This window comes from Entelurus aequoreus, linkage group LG27 (genome assembly GCF_033978785.1).
Source record: "Entelurus aequoreus isolate RoL-2023_Sb linkage group LG27, RoL_Eaeq_v1.1, whole genome shotgun sequence".
NCBI lineage: Eukaryota > Metazoa > Chordata > Actinopteri > Syngnathiformes > Syngnathidae > Entelurus > Entelurus aequoreus.
In genome coordinates this window covers 7,784,428-7,806,298 of record NC_084757.1, presented here as the reverse complement: position 1 = coordinate 7,806,298, position 21,871 = coordinate 7,784,428, and the positions used below count along the sequence as shown (strand labels likewise).

The 21,871-nt window shown below is 45.9% G+C and overlaps 1 protein-coding gene across 3 annotated transcripts; it reads left to right on the top strand.

The window, feature by feature from the left end:
* Positions 1–354: 354 nt before the first annotated feature.
* Positions 355–20,641, top strand: LOC133644251 (thimet oligopeptidase-like). 3 transcript variants are annotated; one of them, XM_062038607.1, is made up of 14 exons: positions 355–988; positions 1,516–1,722; positions 2,143–2,291; positions 3,793–3,900; positions 3,976–4,078; positions 4,159–4,316; positions 4,380–4,515; positions 6,052–6,194; positions 7,634–7,857; positions 7,931–8,132; positions 10,688–10,874; positions 19,985–20,113; positions 20,176–20,312; positions 20,388–20,641. In XM_062038607.1, the coding sequence occupies exons 1-14, from the start codon at positions 964–966 to the stop codon at positions 20,547–20,549; spliced, it is 2,070 nt and encodes a 689-aa protein (XP_061894591.1). In that variant the 5' UTR covers positions 355–963; the 3' UTR covers positions 20,550–20,641. The 3 variants fall into 3 exon arrangements, with proteins under 3 accessions (XP_061894591.1, XP_061894594.1, XP_061894592.1); XM_062038610.1 differs by having other exon boundaries at positions 356–976; positions 1,480–1,722; XM_062038608.1 differs by having other exon boundaries at positions 358–976.
* The last annotated feature ends 1,230 nt before the right edge of the window (positions 20,642–21,871 follow it).

Below are 21,871 nucleotides of genomic sequence, written 5' to 3'. Positions count from 1 at the left end.
TGTGGCCCTCAGGGAAAGCCACTTTGCCACCTGTGTTATAGCGTATTTGGTGATATTTGTTAGCATCAAGAAAATATCCCTAATAGTTTGAATAAAATAAATGAATAAAACTCTGGTAGGCTCAACATCGTAAACTGAATCTTGATATCGCGGGCAAACATTGCTGAACAACAGGGACATATACAAGTAAATAATGGGGGGTGGGGGTGGGGGTAATTTAACTTTTTTTTAAAATTTTTTTTTTTTTTTTTTCATAAAGAAATACAATCATGTGTGCTTACGGACTGTATTCCTACAGACTGTATTGATCTATATTGATATATAATGTATATATTGTGTTTTTTATGTTGATTTAATTTTAAAAAATAAAAAAATAAATAAATAAATAAAATATTTCTTGTGCAACCCGGTACCAATCGGTCCGCGGCCCGGTGGTTGGGGACCACTGGCCTAATGGGACCCAAAACCATCGCCTGAAAGTTATAAGAGCCCGGATGTGCCTCTAGGTCACGTGATTGCAACCCACCTATAGAATCTCTTTATTGTTGTCTGATAAAATCCTGATTAAATCACTTTAAAACATAAATACGATGACATGACGACAAATTAAATAAAGTGACAAATATCTTCAATGTACTTTATAGCCTTTCAGGTTTTTCAAAAAAATCTAAACCGGAAGTGTTTACCATGAATTGATGAAGTGTGAAAAACTTATTGGGGTGTTACCATTTAGTGGTCAATTGTAGGGAATATGTACTGTACTGTGCAATCTACTAATACAAGTTTCAATCAAAGCGCTCTTTTTAATGTGTGACACATCCGTACCGTTGTTCAAGGTATTTCGGAGCCTTTCGAGTTTTATTTTGAAATCCAAACCGGAACAACCAGGGCTCACGTTGTCTGGCCTCATGGCGCTTTGTGACACACGCACGGAGAAGTGACTTTTGGAATCAACTCGTCGACATGGGGCCGACAGGTCAGTGCAAAAGTAACATCGTTCCAAAAAAAAATCCCTAAAACTAAATGTGGCCTGTCAGCTTGACTTTCGTCTTTTTGTTTTCTTAAGGCCGCGCCAGTCTTTGAAAGTGTAATCTGCTATGTAGCTAGCTGCCATGACGATGTAGCTAGCTTGCATTTACAAAGACAAAGTTGTGTAAGATCAAGATAACTGATGGATATATATGTTGTATATATATCTCATTCAGCCTGTTAGTGGATGATTTCCTAATATTACTGAAGTTACTCATTTAAATGTGTTAAACAGTTTATTTCAGTTATTTCTTAGATCGGTTTGTGTAAATAATAAACATGTTATAGTACAGGAAGCTTCAAATGGCAATCAGAAATGCATGATAATTGGTCAATGATATAATTCAACACATAGTCTTCTAGAGAATGCCATGCATTGTTGTCATCAGGCGCTGGTCATGTGATCACTTGCAGGTGAAGTGGTGATGGGGGTCATGTGATCACTTGCAGGTGAAGTGGTGATGGGGGTCATGTGATCACTTGCAGGTGAAGTGGTGATGGGTGGTCCAACCCTCGTGTGCTCCCAGAACCGCCTGCGATGGGATCTGGGCGCAGAACAGATCCTCAAGAAGGCCGACGAGCTCATCGCCAGCACCGAAGATGCTTACGACCGCGTCGGCGCTCTGGCCTTGGACGCCGTCACCTTCGAGAACACGCTCAAGGTGCTCGCCGACGTGGAGGTGGAGTACACGGGTCAGTATTCGCCCGTCGCCGTGGCAACGCAGGATCAAGTCAAACTTGGGCACGTTTAATTTCAATAACAGTTGTCATGCTGGTGTTTGGTGTTGCGGCGTGCTTCCGGATGGTTCCGTGCACCGTCCACACGAATGTAAAGAAAGGCCACACAAAGGCAAACAATGTGTAAGCGCAGTTGTTGAGCCAGGCAGGATCGCTGAGTTGGCGTTTGGCGCTGCGATGTAAAGCTCATCTTTATCAGCACTTTGTTCAGCCACCAACAATAACAAGCTTTTGACTCCATTTTTATTCTGCTGTATGAACACACTCATTTAAAACATTGACTAAAACACACACACATGGTATGAAATTGTTGGCATGATGAGCAGTGATGCTAGAAATAAGTGTGTTTCTAACCGCGCTCCACTCATGTCCCAGTCCAGAGGAACGTGCTGGACTTCCCGCAGCACGTGTCTCCGAACAAGGAAGTGCGCACGGCGAGCACGGCGGCAGACAAGCAGCTGTCAGAGTTCGACGTGGAGATGAGCATGAGGGAAGACGTGTACCAGAGGATCGTGGCCCTAGAGGTGAGCCAGCGACTGTCCTGTCAGGCATCAACCATACCCAAAAAGGGGCAGTCGCTAGGGATGGGTACCACATCCAGTACTTTTTTGGCATCAACCGAATCTTGCGGGCAGAGATTCACGTAAAATCCAACAGTATCTGTGTTGTACGTGATGCCACGCCCGCTTTGCAATTCAGCACTTGGTGATCACTCCAGCAGTACTGAGAGCAGACTCAGCCAAACTACCTCTATGTCACGGGTGCCCAAAGTGCGGCTTGGGGGCCTATATTGGCCTGCAGCTGTTTTTTATTGACCAACAGATTTTTAAAATAAAATTAACGTATTTTTCGGACTATAGGGCGCACTGAAAATCCTTTCATTTTCTTAAAAATCGACAGTGCGCCTTATAGCCCAGTGCGCCGAATGTATGGAATAATTCTGGTTGTGCTTACCGACATCAAAGCAATTTTATTTGGTACATGGTGTAATGATAAGTGTGATAAGAGATACGTGTAAACTGCAAGATGACGCCAGTAAACGACACCAAAGCTTTAAATGTTCCATTGAGAATATAGAACATTACACACGGCGCTCAAAAATCTGTCAAAATGTTTCTAGTACGACTTCGGTAAGTTATGAAGCCGCACCGCTTGATGGATTGTCGGAGCATTAAACATACAAGTATTATTATGGTGTGTGTATAAGGACCGCAAAATGGCATCTATTAGCAGACATATTATCTGGTGATTTGTTTCACAATATCATGCAAAACCAACTTTTCTTACCTTCTGGTACCTGCTGATGTGTATTTGGGATCTGCATAAGTCCTGAAGATGTGCACGCATTCGCCATTGTAGTCCGTGCCGATACCATAGTCGATAAGCTTCTTCTTTTTCTCTACCTTCAGACTAATTACACTTTTAAATTTGGATTAATCATGATTAATCACAAGTATAATTAGTAGTATTACTCGCGTGCATTTAAATACATTTTAAAAACACCCAATATTTGAACAGAAGTCAAATTTTATTGTTAGAATAGATTAGAACCTAAAATTGTGCAATTAATCTGCATATATACATGACTTATGCAATATTTTTGGTGATTAATTGCATGAGTTAACTTATTTTTGACAGCCCTAATTATTAGGTATTACACTAATCTCCTTTGTCACAAAGCTAATGTGGATTGTTTGTTCAGCTCGTATTAACGTACACTGGTTTGCTTTTAGCATTTAAATTGTACAAAATGTTTCAAAGTAGCCTCCCACATGCTTTCATTTTTCTGAATGCAGCCCGAGCTGGAAAAACTTTAGACACCCCTGCTCTAAGTAATGTTGTAATTTTCAATGCCAACAAAATTAATATTTATTAGCACACACAGAAGTACCAAAAATTAGTACCGGTATGGATCCCCAGGTACCGGGTATCTGCACTGTATCGTTTCAAATGTGAACGGTACCCATCCCAAGCAATCACTAGTTACTAGTCCGCCAGTTTAAACCAGGACCTTTTTGTCCGCAGAAGAAGACCGAAACCAGCAGCCTGACTGCCGAGTCCAAGCGTTACATGGAGCGGCTCATCAAATTGGGCAAGAGAAATGGACTCCACCTGCCTAAAGAGACGCAAGAGGTGGACCATATTGGGCTTTTGTCTTGAAACCTCTTGTAGTCTTTGACTGAATGTGGTGTGTGTGTGCTGACGTAGGAGATTAAAAGCATCAAGAAGAAGCTGAGCAACCTTTGCATCGACTTCAACAAGAACTTGAACGAGGACACCACCAGTCTGTCCTTCAGCAGGGAGGAACTGGGTGAGAACCGGGTGGCTGCTTATAACTGCCACCTGGACCGATTCTCCTAAGGGCGTGTGTTGTTCCTTTGCTGGGTGCAGGCGGACTCCCGGAGGACTTCCTGAGCTCGCTGGAGAAAGATGGAGACAATCTGAAGCTGACTCTGAAGTATCCACACTACTTCCCCACCATGAAGAAATGCTTCGTGCCAGAAACCCGCAAGAAACTGGAGGAGGCCTTCAACTCGCGCTGCAGAGAGGTGAATTCCTCAACTCCTTCTTGACGCCACAGGACATGACACGTGTTTCTGGTGTGTGTGCAGGAGAACTCTGTCATCCTCAAAGAGTTGGTGGAGCTTCGAGCCCGCAAGAGTTCTCTGCTTGGTTTCAGCACCCACGCCGACTTTGTGCTGGAGATGAACATGGCCAAGTCTGGCAAGCAGGTGGCCGCCTTCCTAGGTAAGGACCACGCCTCAAAAAAGGCTGGGCAATAGGGCGGAAAACCGTATCACGATATAAGTGTTTAATATCGGTCTATCGATCGTTTTTTATATTTTTCATGGCCTATCGAAAATAAGGATGAACAGAAAAGTATATTAAATGTAATCATTTTTATTTCAAATGTAACCTTCCTTTGATTATAATCCTTTCAGTTTGAAACTGATACATAGAGAAAGCTGAGAATAATTATTTTTTGCAGGTTTAGTGCCAGGAAGTTAGGCCTGTGTAACATTTATTTGGTCTGTCATCCTTATTTAAGTATGGAAATTAATTGATGCTATGAAGTAATTATTATTTTAATATCATTGGACCAAATTACTATTATTTTTAAGTAGCGCATATGTTATATTTAGTCATTTATTTTATTTATACAGTCCTGCACTTTAGAGTTAAACAACTTGCACTGAGCCTAGTCTATAAAATCCGCTACACCTCCCTGATACTGAAGTACATGTCAAACTACTTCCTTAACGTAAATGACCGCCATAACCACAACACCAGGGGGAGCTCCACTAACCACGTTAAACCCAGATTCCCAACTAACAAAGGTCTTAACTCATTCTCTTTCTATGCCACATCAATGTGGAATGCGCTCCAACAGGTATAAAAGAAAGGGCATCTCTATCCTCCTTCAAAACCGCAATAAAAGTTCACCTCCAGGCAGCTACAACCCTAAACTAACACCCTCCCCGGATTGCTAATAATCAAATGTAAACAATCAAATGCAGATACTTTTTCTTATGCCTTCTGATCTCTCGCTCTCTCTCTCGCTCTCTTTCTCTCTCTCTCTCTATATGTCCACTACTTGCTGTCCATATCCTACCCCCCCTCCACCCCCCCTCCACACCCCTGATTGTAAATAATGTAAATAATTAAATGTGATTATCTTGTGTGATGACTGTATTACGATGATAGTATATATGATAGTATATATCTGTATCATGAATCAATTTAAGTGGACCCCGACTTAAACAAGTTGAAAAACTTATTCGGGTGTTACCAATTAGAGGTCAATTGTACGGAATATGTACTTCACTGTGCAACCTACTAATAAAAGTCTCAATCAATCAATCAATCAATCAATCAATCAAGTTCCTACCTGTTGCACCAAACAGGGAACGGACACGGATTGAAAAGAAAAGAAAGAGATTGTTTCCAACCCCTGTCCTGATGCAAAGAATCAACCGCGAGACAACAAGATGGCGCAACCAAACTTGATAGTGGATATTGTTACCTGATCAATGATCACTTCCTTCGTTGCCAGAGCACGAGTGCCTTTTTTAATGCTCACAACCTCGCTTGGCAACCTTCAGTTTTTTCCGCCATAGAAGGAAAAAAAATATTAAAGGCATTTTTAATTCAAATTGATTACATGTCTATCGCGATATAAATGAATACTGTTTTATCGCCCAGCCCGACTCAAGCGTCTCTGTGTCGTCTGTCTTGAACCTCAATCCGGATGCTCACAAAGCTTTCTCATCTCATTCTTCTCAGAGGAACTGGCCCGTAAGCTTAAGTCTCTGGGTGAAGAAGAACGTGCTGTACTTCTCAAACTGAAAGAGGAAGAGTGCAAGAAGAGAGATCTTGCCTTCAGTGGAGACCTGCACGCCTGGGATACTCGCTACTTCATGACCCAGGTGAGACCTTTTGTGAACCATGGAGGGCAGGGCCATCCGGCCCAGGAATCACACTAGTCCGGCCTCTGAGTTCAGTTGAAAATGTCAGAGATACTTTACATTTTTTGCAGCTAATTCCTAAAAATACTACCTTGTTGCCTGGCATATTTATTTTTAGTCCCCCGGCCTACAAGAAGTTAACAGCTTATCATGTGTTTCCATACACGAGTGTGGCGCTGCCCCTCTAAGCTAATAGATAATAATCACCTCCATTTAGGGTGATGGATGATATACAATACAATTGATATAAATTTGACACTAGCGTCATTACATTACGATTGCACATACAAATATGCATGAAAACACTCCTACAGACATCACACATGGGACACTTTAGTAAGTATAAACAGTTGTACTTATACTGTAAAACTTACAAACGTTGCTTGGAGTGATGAACAAAGAGTCCATACGAGTAGAAACGCCATGTATGGCTAGAAGACTGAACGGCAAGACGGTTGGAAAAAAAAAAACACTACCAATAAATGGAAGGACACTGCACCACCTACAGTGAGCATATTTGTCCAAAAGATGGCGCCATACTACAAACAAAACACCCTATGAGTGTTTTTGCCTATTTAAATTTTTTTTAAATATTTTTTATTACTGCTGTTAGCACAGAAAAATCCATAAATTAGCCACTCAATCGTATAAGCCGCATGGGTTCAAAGTTTAGGAAAAAAGTAGCGGCTTATAGTCCAGAATTTACAGTATATCGACAGTAACCATACAAGTAGTATTGTATCAGATCAATACCACAGTGGCTAGATTGATATTCTTTACTATCAAAAAACGTTATTTTTTTCATTTTGGTATTTTTAACAAATTTAGGAAATACGTTGAGATAGGAGGATTTTATAGGTAAAAACCTAAAGATTAGCGCCAATAGTAGAAAATAATTTAAATATTTAATTGTTAATGTTACACCAATATCCTTTGTTTTTGTCTGATTTGAATTGTGATCAAAAATTCAATCTCTGATTATTTTTGAAAATTTGAAGTATCAGCATTGGTATGATCAATAGCCATGTTTGTAGTATCGGCAAAAACAAATTTATAGCAAATAAACTGCATTTCTTTGTATGTTAAGTACCACAATCACTTGAAGACAAAGCTAAATGTGTTACGCACAGAGAAAGAAAATAAGGAACTAGTTTAAATATCGTATTGATATTGTGAATCTGTCGATAACACTCACCATAAATAAATAGAAAAAAATTACAGTTAATACATGAGATTGGCCTCGGACGATCCCACTCATGGATTATCGTAATCGGCAGAATACAATCCTTATAGGACCACTCCTAGATAACCCTGATGTATAGTCTTTGTGAGCTAGGTGGACGCAGATCTCAAACACAACAATGCGCTTGTTTTATCTCATTGCTGCTTCCTTCTTCCAGGTGGAGGAGACTCAGTACGCGGTGGACCAGAACCTTTTGAAGGAGTATTTTCCCATGGAGGTGGTGACTCAGGGACTGTTGGACATCTACCAGGAGCTGCTGGCTTTGACCTTTGAGCTGGTGGATGGCGCCCCTGTGTGGCACCCAGATGTGAAGCTCTACTCCGTGAAGGACCGCAGCTTTGGTCACGTGGTTGGCCAGTTCTACCTGGACCTCTACCCGAGGTGATGACCAAGATCTACCAGAGTCAGCTGGCACCAGAACTGGTCTTCTGAGTCTTTTGTTGTGTTCCCCCAGGGAGGGCAAGTATGGGCACGCCGCCTGTTTTGGCCTGCAGCCTGGCTGCCTGCTGCCAAACGGCGCTCGGCAGATGTCGGTGGCGGCCATGGTGGCCAACTTCAGTAAACCCACGGCCGACGCTCCGTCCTTGCTGCAGCACGACGAGGTGGAGACGTACTTCCACGAGTTTGGACACGTCATGCATCAGCTGTGTGCTGAGGTTAGCGTTTACGTTGTCACACTACATCTTAAAGCAATGGGGATGTAATGCTTAGCAACAACCACCAGAGGGTGAGAATATATATACAGTGATCTCTGGTTTATTGCATTCAGTCCGAGCTGCCCTCGTCATCATTGTATATCATTTTGGTTCTTTATGTAAGGAACCAATGATTCGTAGATGTAGCATACAGTCGTCTAGCCAGTTCCTTTTTATCATAGCATCGAGAAAGTTCACCTTTTCTGGGGGATGGTACACAACTTACTCTGGCGCTTAAGTTTGGTACCAGAAGATTTAGAAGGCACAGAACTTTTGGGAAACGTAGTAGGGCTTGAAATAAATTATATTATTTTATGGAAGTTACAGTAGCTGAGCCAATCAGCTCGCAGGATACAGTCCGCTGGTTGGTCATTATCAACCAATAGTGTGCCGTGTACAACCTTATGTGGGCAAAATAGCTTTTAGCATAGCGGTGTAACAACTAATATATAACATACAGTTGCAGATTTCCTCCTTAGTGTAACTAAACATGGTGCAGTGCCACAGCAAAATCATAGCCACTACAGCTTGAAAATAAGTTGGGCGTTTTTTTTTACGAGAAACTAAATTATATTAATAAAAAGTATTGTAGCCTCCAGAAGAAGTCACACAAAGTCCAAAGCCATTTTTAACCTTTATTGCCAATCTTATAACAACCGGCCCAATTCCAACAGGTTTTACTTGTGCACATGCTTTTGTGTCCGTGCTTCCCCATACAAACAACACTTTCTCATGGCGTGGTGAGAGCAGCCGTGCCAGAAACCTGAGGGTTGCAGGTTCGTTCCCCGCCTCTTGCCATCCAAATCACTGCCGTTGTGTCCTTGAGCAGGACACTTTACCCTCGCCCCCAATGCCGCTCACACTGGTGAATGGACGATGAATGATAGGTGGTGGTCGGAGGGGCCGTAGGCGCAAACTGGCAGCCACGTTTCCGTCAGTCTACCACAGGTCAGCTGTGGCTACAAATGTAGTTTACCACCCATGATGGCTTCTCACTTCTCTGTGAAGCACTTTGAGTGTCTAGAAAAGCGCTATATAAATGTATATTATTATTATTCTCTGCCAATCCGAAAACAGCGCTGCTGAAAAGGGATGTTGTGACGAAGTAAACAAGATGCACGCAAATGTCTGGAGTGTAGTCAGCATGTCTGCGATGTTGATGTACTTTGATATACAACGATCTACAAAATGTGGCAGCTTTTAAAGAGAGAATGTCCAACTGGACTTTAGAGTTTCTAAACATGAGTACAGTCTATAATAGAAAGAGATGCCAGATTTGTTGCTAAAGAAAAAATCATTAAAACTGCTCTAGGCACTTGAAAAAATCTCAACAGCGTACGTTTTACAATAAGCAGCAACATTTAAAACAATATAATATAAAACCATATATGTTAATCCCAATGAATAACACAGGTTAGTTTTTGAATGTATGTATGGATTTTTTTTTTTTGCCTTTTTAAAGAAAATTTGATGATTGCAAATTACACAACGACGTCATGGTGTCCACGCCACTGACCACGCCCCCACTGCCACAGGTATTTTGGCAATTGAGGGCAAACCCTGAGTAGGGCTGGGCAAATATATGATCGCGATTGATTTAAGGTTGATCGCGATGATCAGCTGTTTCCATACAATAACTCCATCAAACATGGCAGAAATGTCTGTTAGAACAGTGGTCCCCAACCACCGGGCCGTGGATCGATTGGTACCGGGCCGCACAAGAAATCCACCTTTTTTTTTTTTTTTTTTTTTTTTAAATCAACATAAACACAAGATACACTTACAATTAGTGCAATAACCCAAAAAAACTACCTCTGCCATTCGCACAAAAGGGTTGTTTCTTTCTCTTATTAATATTTCTGGTTCCTACATTATATATCAATATAGATCAATACAGTCTGCAGGGATACAGTCCGGAAGCACACATGATTGTATTTCTTTATGACAAAAAAAAAAAAACATCTCCTCCCCCCCGGTCCGTGGGACAAATTTTCAAGCGTCGACCGGTCCGCAGCTACAAAAAGGTTGGGGACCACTGTGTGAGAAGATACCACAGTAGTGATGCAACAGTACTTAGTATAATCCTGCACAAGACAATCTTTATGTGTGTTTGTGTGTATGAGACTTAGATAATGTTTAATCAGCATTATGCCTCTTCCTAGTTGGAAAGGGAACCCAGAAGAACAAAATAGAGAAATATGGCTAACAGAAAAACAACATTTAGAAGGAGCAGGGACTTCAGTGACAGTCTTTAGTCTCACTTTGTGGTTCGTGCGGTAATCCTTCCCTCAATGAAGACTTGTAGGCAGGCACAGAATGTCTTTGTGACTGAACTATTGATCCCTAGAGGGAGAACAAACTACCTGCTAATTTATTGATAATGTTTTATTTTTTAATCTAGATATTTTTGTAACATACTTTTTGTGTTTGCTCTGATTCCACTCCTGAGATAAACATGTGAGTTTTCTTTAGTACATGTTATAAGTAGTAGCAGCTCATAAGTCATTTGACTGCAGGCCGACTACGCTATGTTCAGCGGGACTCACGTGGAGCGGGACTTTGTTGAGGCTCCGTCCCAGATGTTGGAGAACTGGGTGTGGGAGAAGGAGCCTCTGCAGAGGATGTCCCGCCACTACAAGACAGGAGGCGCCATTCCCGACGAGCTGCTCGACAAACTCATCAAGTCCCGCTTGGCCAACACGGGTGAGTGCCAGACAGGAAGTGGAATGCAAACGATGTTATGTTGTGACTTTTGGAGGTTTGCAATTTTTTCCTGTCATTTTGCCCATTCTGTTTTTCACCTGTGTTTGGTTTGTAGACCTTACTGGGCCTGATGAGTCACACCTAAGACTGATCAGGCAATTAGGCCTTCTTAGGGTCATATAGATTTTCTTTTTTCCATTTAAAACAGTTCTTGTAGTTAAATCATTTTGCATAGATTTAGTTTTACAGACCATCTTAAAGCCGCTTCCTAACTGTCTCTTCAGATTGGTCTGTTTTGTAGGAGAATTCCACCTGAAAAGCTTCAAAAATTGGTCTCCTCAGTTCCCAAATGTTTACTGAGTGTAGTTAAAAGGAAATCAGAATCAGAAGTACTTTATTAATCCCCGAGGGGAAATTAAGATTTTCAGCACAATCCCATTCAAGAGCAGACTAACATTACAGGGAGACAGAACAGGATCAAACATTACAGGGAGACAGAACAGGATCGCTGACGGGTCTCCCAACTTCCTCCGCCCCTTACGATAAAGGTGAGAAACAGGTAAACGCTAGGGGGGTGAGAAAAAAAAATTCATTCTAAGCCTGGGCCCCTGGAGAGGGGGTCCAGACTGAGGCCAAGGAAGAAAAAACACATAGCCATAGGATAACATCAAAGGACTTTAAAGACATTAAAAGAGGAGAGCAGATGCAACCAGCTGCCACTCTAGCAGTGCCACTTCTACACACAGCCACAAATTACATTGCGCACACACGATTGCACCATGCATAAACAAGCAACCAAACAAAAACATTATTTGAACACTGTGGTGGCCTCTGCAGTGTTCCACACCATTGTCTGCTGGGGTGGGGGGAGATAGGCCAGAGACAGGAGCAGACCCAACAAAGCAACCAAGAAAGCCGACTCCACCCTCGGCCGCCCACCAACTCTCGGCCAGTGTCCAGTCCGCATGGATGAGCGAGGATACGTCCAAGGAGACCGAGGTGTCCGATACCTGCTCATTCAGCCAAGACACTGTGAAGCTTGTCCAGCTCTGCAGCCCTGTCTCTTCATCCACATCCCCTCCAGTCTCTCCAAACTCTGCAGTCCTGTCTCTTCATCCACATCTCCTCCAGTCTCTCCAAACTCTGCAGTCCTGTCTCTTCATCCACATCTCCTCCAGTCTCTCCAAACTCTGCAGTCCTGTCTCTTCATCCACATCCCCTCCAGTCTCTCCAAACTCTGCAGTCCTGTCTCTTCATCCACATCTCCTCCAGTCTCTCCAAACTCTGCAGCCCTGTCTCTTCATCCACATCTCCTCCAGTCTCTCCAAACTCTGCAGCCCTGTCTCTTCATCCACATCTCCTCCAGTCTCTCCAAACTCTGCAGCCCTGTCTCTTCATCCACATCTCCTCCAGTCTCTCCAAACTCTGCAGCCCAGTCCCTTCATCCACATCTCCTCCAGTTTCTCCAAACTCTGCAGCCCTGTCTCTTCATCCACATCTCCTCCTGTCTCTTCATCCACATCTCCTCCTGTCTCTTCATCCACATCTCCTCCAGTCTCTCCAAACTCTGCAGCCCTGTCTCTTCATCCACATCTCCTCCAGTCTCTCCAAACTCTGCAGCCCTGTCTCTTCATCCACATCTCCTCCAGTCTCTCCAAACTCTGCAGCCCTGTCTCTTCATCCACATCTCCTCCAGTCTCTTCAAACTCTGCAGCCCAGTCCCTTCATCCACATCTCCTCCAGTCTCTCCAAACTCTGCAGCCCTGTCTCTTCATCCACATCTCCTCCTGTCTCTTCATCCACATCTCCTCCTGTCTCTTCATCCACATCTCCTCCAGTCTCTCCAAACTCTGCAGCCCTGTCTCTTCATCCTTATTTCCTCCTGTCTCTTCATCCACATCTCCTCCTGTCTCTTCATCCACATCTCCTCCAGTCTCTTCAAACTCTGCAACCCTGTCTCTTCATCCACATCTCCTCCAGTCTCTCCAAACTCTGCAGCCCTCTCTTCATCCTTATTTCCTCCTGTCTCTTCATCCACATCTCCTCCAGTCTCTCCAAACTCTGCAGCCCTGTCTCTTCATCCACATCTCCTCCTGTCTCTTCATCCACATCTCCTCCAGTCTCTCCAAACTCTGCAGCCCTGTCTCTTCATCCACATCTCCTCCTGTCTCTTCATCCACATCTCCTCCTGTCTCTTCATCCACATCTCCTCCTGTCTCTTCATCCACATCTCCTCCTGTCTCTTCATCCACATCTCCTCCTGTCTCTTTATCCACATCTCCTCCTGTCTCTTCATCCACATCTCCTCCAGTCTCTCCAAACTCTGCAGCCCTGTCTCTTCATCCACATCTCCTCCTGTCTCTTCATCCACATCTCCTCCTGTCTCTTCATCCACATCTCCTCCAGTCTCTCCAAACTCTGCAGCCCTGTCTCTTCATCCACATCTCCTCCTGTCTCTTCATCCACGTCTCCTCCTGTCTCTTTATCCACATCTCCTCCTGTCTCTTCATCCACATCTCCTCCAGTCTCTCCAAACTCTGCAGCCCTGTCTCTTCATCCACATCTCCTCCTGTCTCTTCATCCACGTCTCCTCCTGTCTCTTTATCCACATCTCCTCCTGTCTCTTCATCCACATCTCCTCCAGTCTCTCCAAACTCTGCAGCCCTGTCTCTTCATCCACATCTCCTCCTGTCTCTTCATACACATCTCCTCCTGTCTCTTTATCCACATCTCCTCCAGTCTCTCCAAACTCTGCAGCCCTGTCTCTTCATCCACATCTCCTCCAGTCTCTCCAAACTCTGCAGCCCTGTCTCTTCATCCACATCTCCTCCAGTCTCTCCAAACTCTGCAGCCCTGTCTCTTCATCCACATCTCCTCCTGTCTCTTCATCCACATCTCCTCCTGTCTCTTTATCCACATCTCCTCCTGTCTCTTCATCCACATCTCCTCCAGTCTCTTCAAACTCTGCAGCCCAGTCCCTTCATCCACATCTCCTCCAGTCTCTCCAAACTCTGCAGCCCTGTCTCTTCATCCACATCTCCTCCTGTCTCTTCATCCACGTCTCCTCCTGTCTCTTTATCCACATCTCCTCCTGTCTCTTCATCCACATCTCCTCCAGTCTCTCCAAACTCTGCAGCCCTGTCTCTTCATCCACATCTCCTCCTGTCTCTTCATACACATCTCCTCCTGTCTCTTTATCCACATCTCCTCCAGTCTCTCCAAACTCTGCAGCCCTGTCTCTTCATCCACATCTCCTCCAGTCTCTCCAAACTCTGCAGCCCTGTCTCTTCATCCACATCTCCTCCAGTCTCTCCAAACTCTGCAGCCCTGTCTCTTCATCCACATCTCCTCCTGTCTCTTCATCCACATCTCCTCCTGTCTCTTTATCCACATCTCCTCCTGTCTCTTCATCCACATCTCCTCCAGTCTCTTCAAACTCTGCAGCCCAGTCCCTTCATCCACATCTCCTCCAGTCTCTCCAAACTCTGCAGCCCTGTCTCTTCATCCACATCTCCTCCTGTCTCTTCATCCACATCTCCTCCTGTCTCTTCATCCACATCTCCTCCAGTCTCTCCAAACTCTGCAGCCCTGTCTCTTCATCCTTATTTCCTCCTGTCTCTTCATCCACATCTCCTCCTGTCTCTTCATCCACATCTCCTCCAGTCTCTTCAAACTCTGCAACCCTGTCTCTTCATCCACATCTCCTCCAGTCTCTCCAAACTCTGCAGCCCTCTCTTCATCCTTATTTCCTCCTGTCTCTTCATCCACATCTCCTCCAGTCTCTCCAAACTCTGCAGCCCTGTCTCTTCATCCACATCTCCTCCTGTCTCTTCATCCACATCTCCTCCAGTCTCTCCAAACTCTGCAGCCCTGTCTCTTCATCCACATCTCCTCCTGTCTCTTCATCCACATCTCCTCCTGTCTCTTCATCCACATCTCCTCCTGTCTCTTCATCCACATCTCCTCCTGTCTCTTCATCCACATCTCCTCCTGTCTCTTTATCCACATCTCCTCCTGTCTCTTCATCCACATCTCCTCCAGTCTCTCCAAACTCTGCAGCCCTGTCTCTTCATCCACATCTCCTCCTGTCTCTTCATCCACATCTCCTCCTGTCTCTTCATCCACATCTCCTCCAGTCTCTCCAAACTCTGCAGCCCTGTCTCTTCATCCACATCTCCTCCTGTCTCTTCATCCACGTCTCCTCCTGTCTCTTTATCCACATCTCCTCCTGTCTCTTCATCCACATCTCCTCCAGTCTCTCCAAACTCTGCAGCCCTGTCTCTTCATCCACATCTCCTCCTGTCTCTTCATACACATCTCCTCCTGTCTCTTTATCCACATCTCCTCCAGTCTCTCCAAACTCTGCAGCCCTGTCTCTTCATCCACATCTCCTCCAGTCTCTCCAAACTCTGCAGCCCTGTCTCTTCATCCACATCTCCTCCAGTCTCTCCAAACTCTGCAGCCCTGTCTCTTCATCCACATCTCCTCCTGTCTCTTCATCCACATCTCCTCCTGTCTCTTTATCCACATCTCCTCCTGTCTCTTCATCCACATCTCCTCCAGTCTCTCCAAACTCTGCAGCCCTGTCTCTTCATCCACATCTCCTCCTGTCTCTTCATACACATCTCCTCCTGTCTCTTTATCCACATCTCCTCCTGTCTCTTCATCCACATCTCCTCCAGTCTCTCCAAACTCTGCAGCCCTGTCTCTTCATCCACATCTCCTCCAGTCTCTCCAAACTCTGCAGCCCTGTCTCTTCATCCACATCTCCTCCTGTCTCTTCATCCACATCTCCTCCAGTCTCTCCAAACTCTGCAGTCCTGTCTCTTCATCCACATCTCCTCCAGTCTCTCCAAACTCTGCAGCCCTGTCTCTTCATCCACATCTCCTCCAGTCTCTCCAAACTCTGCAGCCCTGTCTCTTCATCCACATCTCCTCCAGTCTCTCCAAACTCTGCAGCCCTGTCTCTTCATCCACATCTCCTCCAGTCTCTCCAAACTCTGCAGCCCAGTCCCTTCATCCACATCTCCTCCAGTTTCTCCAAACTCTGCAGCCCTGTCTCTTCATCCACATCTCCTCCTGTCTCTTCATCCACATCTCCTCCTGTCTCTTCATCCACATCTCCTCCAGTCTCTCCAAACTCTGCAGCCCTGTCTCTTCATCCACATCTCCTCCAGTCTCTCCAAACTCTGCAGCCCTGTCTCTTCATCCACATCTCCTCCAGTCTCTCCAAACTCTGCAGCCCTGTCTCTTCATCCACATCTCCTCCAGTCTCTTCAAACTCTGCAGCCCAGTCCCTTCATCCACATCTCCTCCAGTCTCTCCAAACTCTGCAGCCCTGTCTCTTCATCCACATCTCCTCCTGTCTCTTCATCCACATCTCCTCCTGTCTCTTCATCCACATCTCCTCCAGTCTCTCCAAACTCTGCAGCCCTGTCTCTTCATCCTTATTTCCTCCTGTCTCTTCATCCACATCTCCTCCTGTCTCTTCATCCACATCTCCTCCAGTCTCTTCAAACTCTGCAACCCTGTCTCTTCATCCACATCTCCTCCAGTCTCTCCAAACTCTGCAGCCCTCTCTTCATCCTTATTTCCTCCTGTCTCTTCATCCACATCTCCTCCAGTCTCTCCAAACTCTGCAGCCCTGTCTCTTCATCCACATCTCCTCCTGTCTCTTCATCCACATCTCCTCCAGTCTCTCCAAACTCTGCAGCCCTGTCTCTTCATCCACATCTCCTCCTGTCTCTTCATCCACATCTCCTCCTGTCTCTTCATCCACATCTCCTCCTGTCTCTTCATCCACATCTCCTCCTGTCTCTTCATCCACATCTCCTCCTGTCTCTTTATCCACATCTCCTCCTGTCTCTTCATCCACATCTCCTCCAGTCTCTCCAAACTCTGCAGCCCTGTCTCTTCATCCACATCTCCTCCTGTCTCTTCATCCACATCTCCTCCTGTCTCTTCATCCACATCTCCTCCAGTCTCTCCAAACTCTGCAGCCCTGTCTCTTCATCCACATCTCCTCCTGTCTCTTCATCCACGTCTCCTCCTGTCTCTTTATCCACATCTCCTCCTGTCTCTTCATCCACATCTCCTCCAGTCTCTCCAAACTCTGCAGCCCTGTCTCTTCATCCACATCTCCTCCTGTCTCTTCATCCACGTCTCCTCCTGTCTCTTTATCCACATCTCCTCCTGTCTCTTCATCCACATCTCCTCCAGTCTCTCCAAACTCTGCAGCCCTGTCTCTTCATCCACATCTCCTCCTGTCTCTTCATACACATCTCCTCCTGTCTCTTTATCCACATCTCCTCCAGTCTCTCCAAACTCTGCAGCCCTGTCTCTTCATCCACATCTCCTCCAGTCTCTCCAAACTCTGCAGCCCTGTCTCTTCATCCACATCTCCTCCAGTCTCTCCAAACTCTGCAGCCCTGTCTCTTCATCCACATCTCCTCCTGTCTCTTCATCCACATCTCCTCCTGTCTCTTTATCCACATCTCCTCCTGTCTCTTCATCCACATCTCCTCCAGTCTCTTCAAACTCTGCAGCCCAGTCCCTTCATCCACATCTCCTCCAGTCTCTCCAAACTCTGCAGCCCTGTCTCTTCATCCACATCTCCTCCTGTCTCTTCATCCACGTCTCCTCCTGTCTCTTTATCCACATCTCCTCCTGTCTCTTCATCCACATCTCCTCCAGTCTCTCCAAACTCTGCAGCCCTGTCTCTTCATCCACATCTCCTCCTGTCTCTTCATACACATCTCCTCCTGTCTCTTTATCCACATCTCCTCCAGTCTCTCCAAACTCTGCAGCCCTGTCTCTTCATCCACATCTCCTCCAGTCTCTCCAAACTCTGCAGCCCTGTCTCTTCATCCACATCTCCTCCAGTCTCTCCAAACTCTGCAGCCCTGTCTCTTCATCCACATCTCCTCCTGTCTCTTCATCCACATCTCCTCCTGTCTCTTTATCCACATCTCCTCCTGTCTCTTCATCCACATCTCCTCCAGTCTCTTCAAACTCTGCAGCCCAGTCCCTTCATCCACATCTCCTCCAGTCTCTCCAAACTCTGCAGCCCTGTCTCTTCATCCACATCTCCTCCTGTCTCTTCATCCACATCTCCTCCTGTCTCTTCATCCACATCTCCTCCAGTCTCTCCAAACTCTGCAGCCCTGTCTCTTCATCCTTATTTCCTCCTGTCTCTTCATCCACATCTCCTCCTGTCTCTTCATCCACATCTCCTCCAGTCTCTTCAAACTCTGCAACCCTGTCTCTTCATCCACATCTCCTCCAGTCTCTCCAAACTCTGCAGCCCTCTCTTCATCCTTATTTCCTCCTGTCTCTTCATCCACATCTCCTCCAGTCTCTCCAAACTCTGCAGCCCTGTCTCTTCATCCACATCTCCTCCTGTCTCTTCATCCACATCTCCTCCAGTCTCTCCAAACTCTGCAGCCCTGTCTCTTCATCCACATCTCCTCCTGTCTCTTCATCCACATCTCCTCCTGTCTCTTCATCCACATCTCCTCCTGTCTCTTCATCCACATCTCCTCCTGTCTCTTCATCCACATCTCCTCCTGTCTCTTTATCCACATCTCCTCCTGTCTCTTCATCCACATCTCCTCCAGTCTCTCCAAACTCTGCAGCCCTGTCTCTTCATCCACATCTCCTCCTGTCTCTTCATCCACATCTCCTCCTGTCTCTTCATCCACATCTCCTCCAGTCTCTCCAAACTCTGCAGCCCTGTCTCTTCATCCACATCTCCTCCTGTCTCTTCATCCACGTCTCCTCCTGTCTCTTTATCCACATCTCCTCCTGTCTCTTCATCCACATCTCCTCCAGTCTCTCCAAACTCTGCAGCCCTGTCTCTTCATCCACATCTCCTCCTGTCTCTTCATACACATCTCCTCCTGTCTCTTTATCCACATCTCCTCCAGTCTCTCCAAACTCTGCAGCCCTGTCTCTTCATCCACATCTCCTCCAGTCTCTCCAAACTCTGCAGCCCTGTCTCTTCATCCACATCTCCTCCAGTCTCTCCAAACTCTGCAGCCCTGTCTCTTCATCCACATCTCCTCCTGTCTCTTCATCCACATCTCCTCCTGTCTCTTTATCCACATCTCCTCCTGTCTCTTCATCCACATCTCCTCCAGTCTCTCCAAACTCTGCAGCCCTGTCTCTTCATCCACATCTCCTCCTGTCTCTTCATACACATCTCCTCCTGTCTCTTTATCCACATCTCCTCCTGTCTCTTCATCCACATCTCCTCCAGTCTCTCCAAACTCTGCAGCCCTGTCTCTTCATCCACATCTCCTCCAGTCTCTCCAAACTCTGCAGCCCTGTCTCTTCATCCACATCTCCTCCTGTCTCTTCATCCACATCTCCAGTCTCTCCAAACGGACTCTGGTGTGGCAGAGACCCAGCAGCTGGTGTCCATGGCCAAAAGGCTCCCGGGAGGCAGATCCAGAAGTTGAAAAGTGGAAAGTGCCACCTCTTGTCACACAGTCCCAAAGGGTCCCAAACCAAAAGGCAAAAAAACAACAACATGAAAACGAGGGAAACATCAGGAACACAAAAGGATGGCACAGAGCTCCTGCCACCAGCAGCCACTACAGCAGTGCCATCTTGGGGTGGGGAGGCCATGTAACACAGTGGAAAAAATGCCCCTGTGACAACTTTTTTGCAATGTGTTGCTGCCATTAAATTCTAAGTTCATGATTATTTGCTATAAAAAATGAACATGAAATATCTTGTCTTTGCAGTCTATTCAATTGAATATAAGTTGAAAAGTATTTGCAAATCATTCCATTTACACAACGTGACAACTTCACTGCTTTTGTATATTTAGCGGTCTAACTACTTGTAGCTCCTTCGTCTAGGTCTTGTTTCTAGTTTTTGGTTGCAATTTTTTGCTTTTTATATTTGACTACAGCTTTTTTTCGCCTATGTTGTACTTTTTTCTCCAAGCCTAATGCTTCAAATTCTATTACTTTTTGCCAATTTGCCTCGTCTGCTGCTGTCACATATTTTGCAACCAATCTTGGGTTCCTGCCTCACGGACTTAACAGAGGTGGTCTTTGGTAGAGCCAACGCTGACATGACGGTGAACTGTTGTATGTGTGCAGGTCTCTTCAACCTGAGGCAGATCGTTCTGGCTAAAGTGGATCAGGCTCTTCACACCAGAACCGGCCTGGACCCGGCAGAGGAGTACGCACGTCTCTGCCAGGAAGTCCTGGGAATTCCTGCTTCACCAGGTGAGACGCTTCTGTTAGCAGATGTACCGACCCAGTGGTCACGTGACCGTGTGCGTCTTCAGAGACCAACATGCCGGCGACATTCGGCCACTTGGCGGGCGGTTACGACGCTCAGTACTACGGCTACCTGTGGAGCGAGGTCTTCTCCATGGACATGTTCTACGCTCGCTTCAAGCAGGAGGGAATCATGAATCCCAAGGTGAGCTCCACAAACACACGCACTTCTACTGTCCTCTCTTTGGAAGTCCAAGCTTAAAAAGGGCGTGTCCCGCAGGTGGGCATGGACTACAGGAAATGCATCCTGCGGCCCGGCGGCTCCGTGGACGCGTCAGCCATGTTGAAGAAGTTCCTCGGGCGCGAGCCGAGACAAGAAGCCTTCTTGCTGAGCAAAGGACTGACAGTGGACCTGGAGGCCGGCACGCCGTGTCCCTGTTGACCAACCACGTCCTTATGCCCCTCCCCCTTTAGAGTTTACACAACTTAGGACTGGGGAAACATTGGTGACATGGAAGGAAATAAAATGAACTGAAAGCACTTCCTGTGTGTTTGTTTTCTCGCACAACCTCTTTTGTCATCTAACCCGCAACTGCAGTTTGTTTCCTTGCTGTGATACGGCCAAGTGTCATCCTCTACTTCAGTGGACGTCTGACAGGCGTGATGAAAGGTGGTCCAGTGGGAGTGAAGAGTTGACAAAAACAGCCGGAGGGGAGCCTGCAGGGTGACGCTTCCACTTACTGGTAAACTCTAACAAGACATTTGTTGATGCTTTTCCTGTGTGTGTGTGGATGATGATGTCAGCATTTTGGAGCTCCCTGGCTTTGCCATGGCATTGTTATTGTCATGTATGAGATGGCGGCCATGTTGCCAGTGTAATTAGCGCCTTGGGTCCCCCCCTCGCACCTGCTAACTCTCAGGTGACTTCCACACTCAGCAGGCAACCTTAAAGCCTTCATACTGTTGCACTTGACATCTGCACAGCCTAGCTTAGCACGAGGCAGCTAGCAGTAAAGCAGCCAGTCACATACCTGATTATGTCGTCTCTTGTGGTTCAGCATGACCCCAGTTTGTTTTTTTCATGTCAGCTAACATGCTAACCGTTGTACTTGCAGGCTCACGTGTCCAGGGACGAGTGCTTGTCCCCGGGGACGTCTCTGCAGGGAGACTTAAGATGCTCACGCACACGCTGCAGGAGCACAAGACAAGAGGCATCAGGACGCCATGGCAGCGTCGGCGGGCGCTGATGGAGACGTGCAGGACATCCTGAGAGGACATTGGACTCCCACCATGAAGACCAGCAACATGATCCGTGTGTTCATCAGCTCCACCTTCACAGGTCAGAAAATGTCTCTTACACACACGGTAAATGTCGGCGTGATCATCGTGATGCATTTCTTGTGAGACTTGCTTTTTCTTTGACTTTTTTGCTGTAATTATCACAAGAGAATCTGGGTCCTGGCTGCTGAGTATGTGACAATGTTATTACTAAGTAAGGTCAGATGTGTTTTATAAGAAGAGACTCGCCTCCCACATGCATGCAATTGTCCTCATAGGTCTTTTTACACGTGTGTGCGCCTTCTCCACGGTTTGACCCTGGAACAGATGATTTCTCTTTAGTTCAGGGGTGTCCAAACTTTTTCCACTGAGGGCGTCGCAATGAAAAATTAAGACATTCATACATTTCAAAACTAATACAAAATATAGATTTTTATTTATTTTTTTTACCTTTAGGGCCCCCCTAAAGTTTGGTCCTGGGGACCC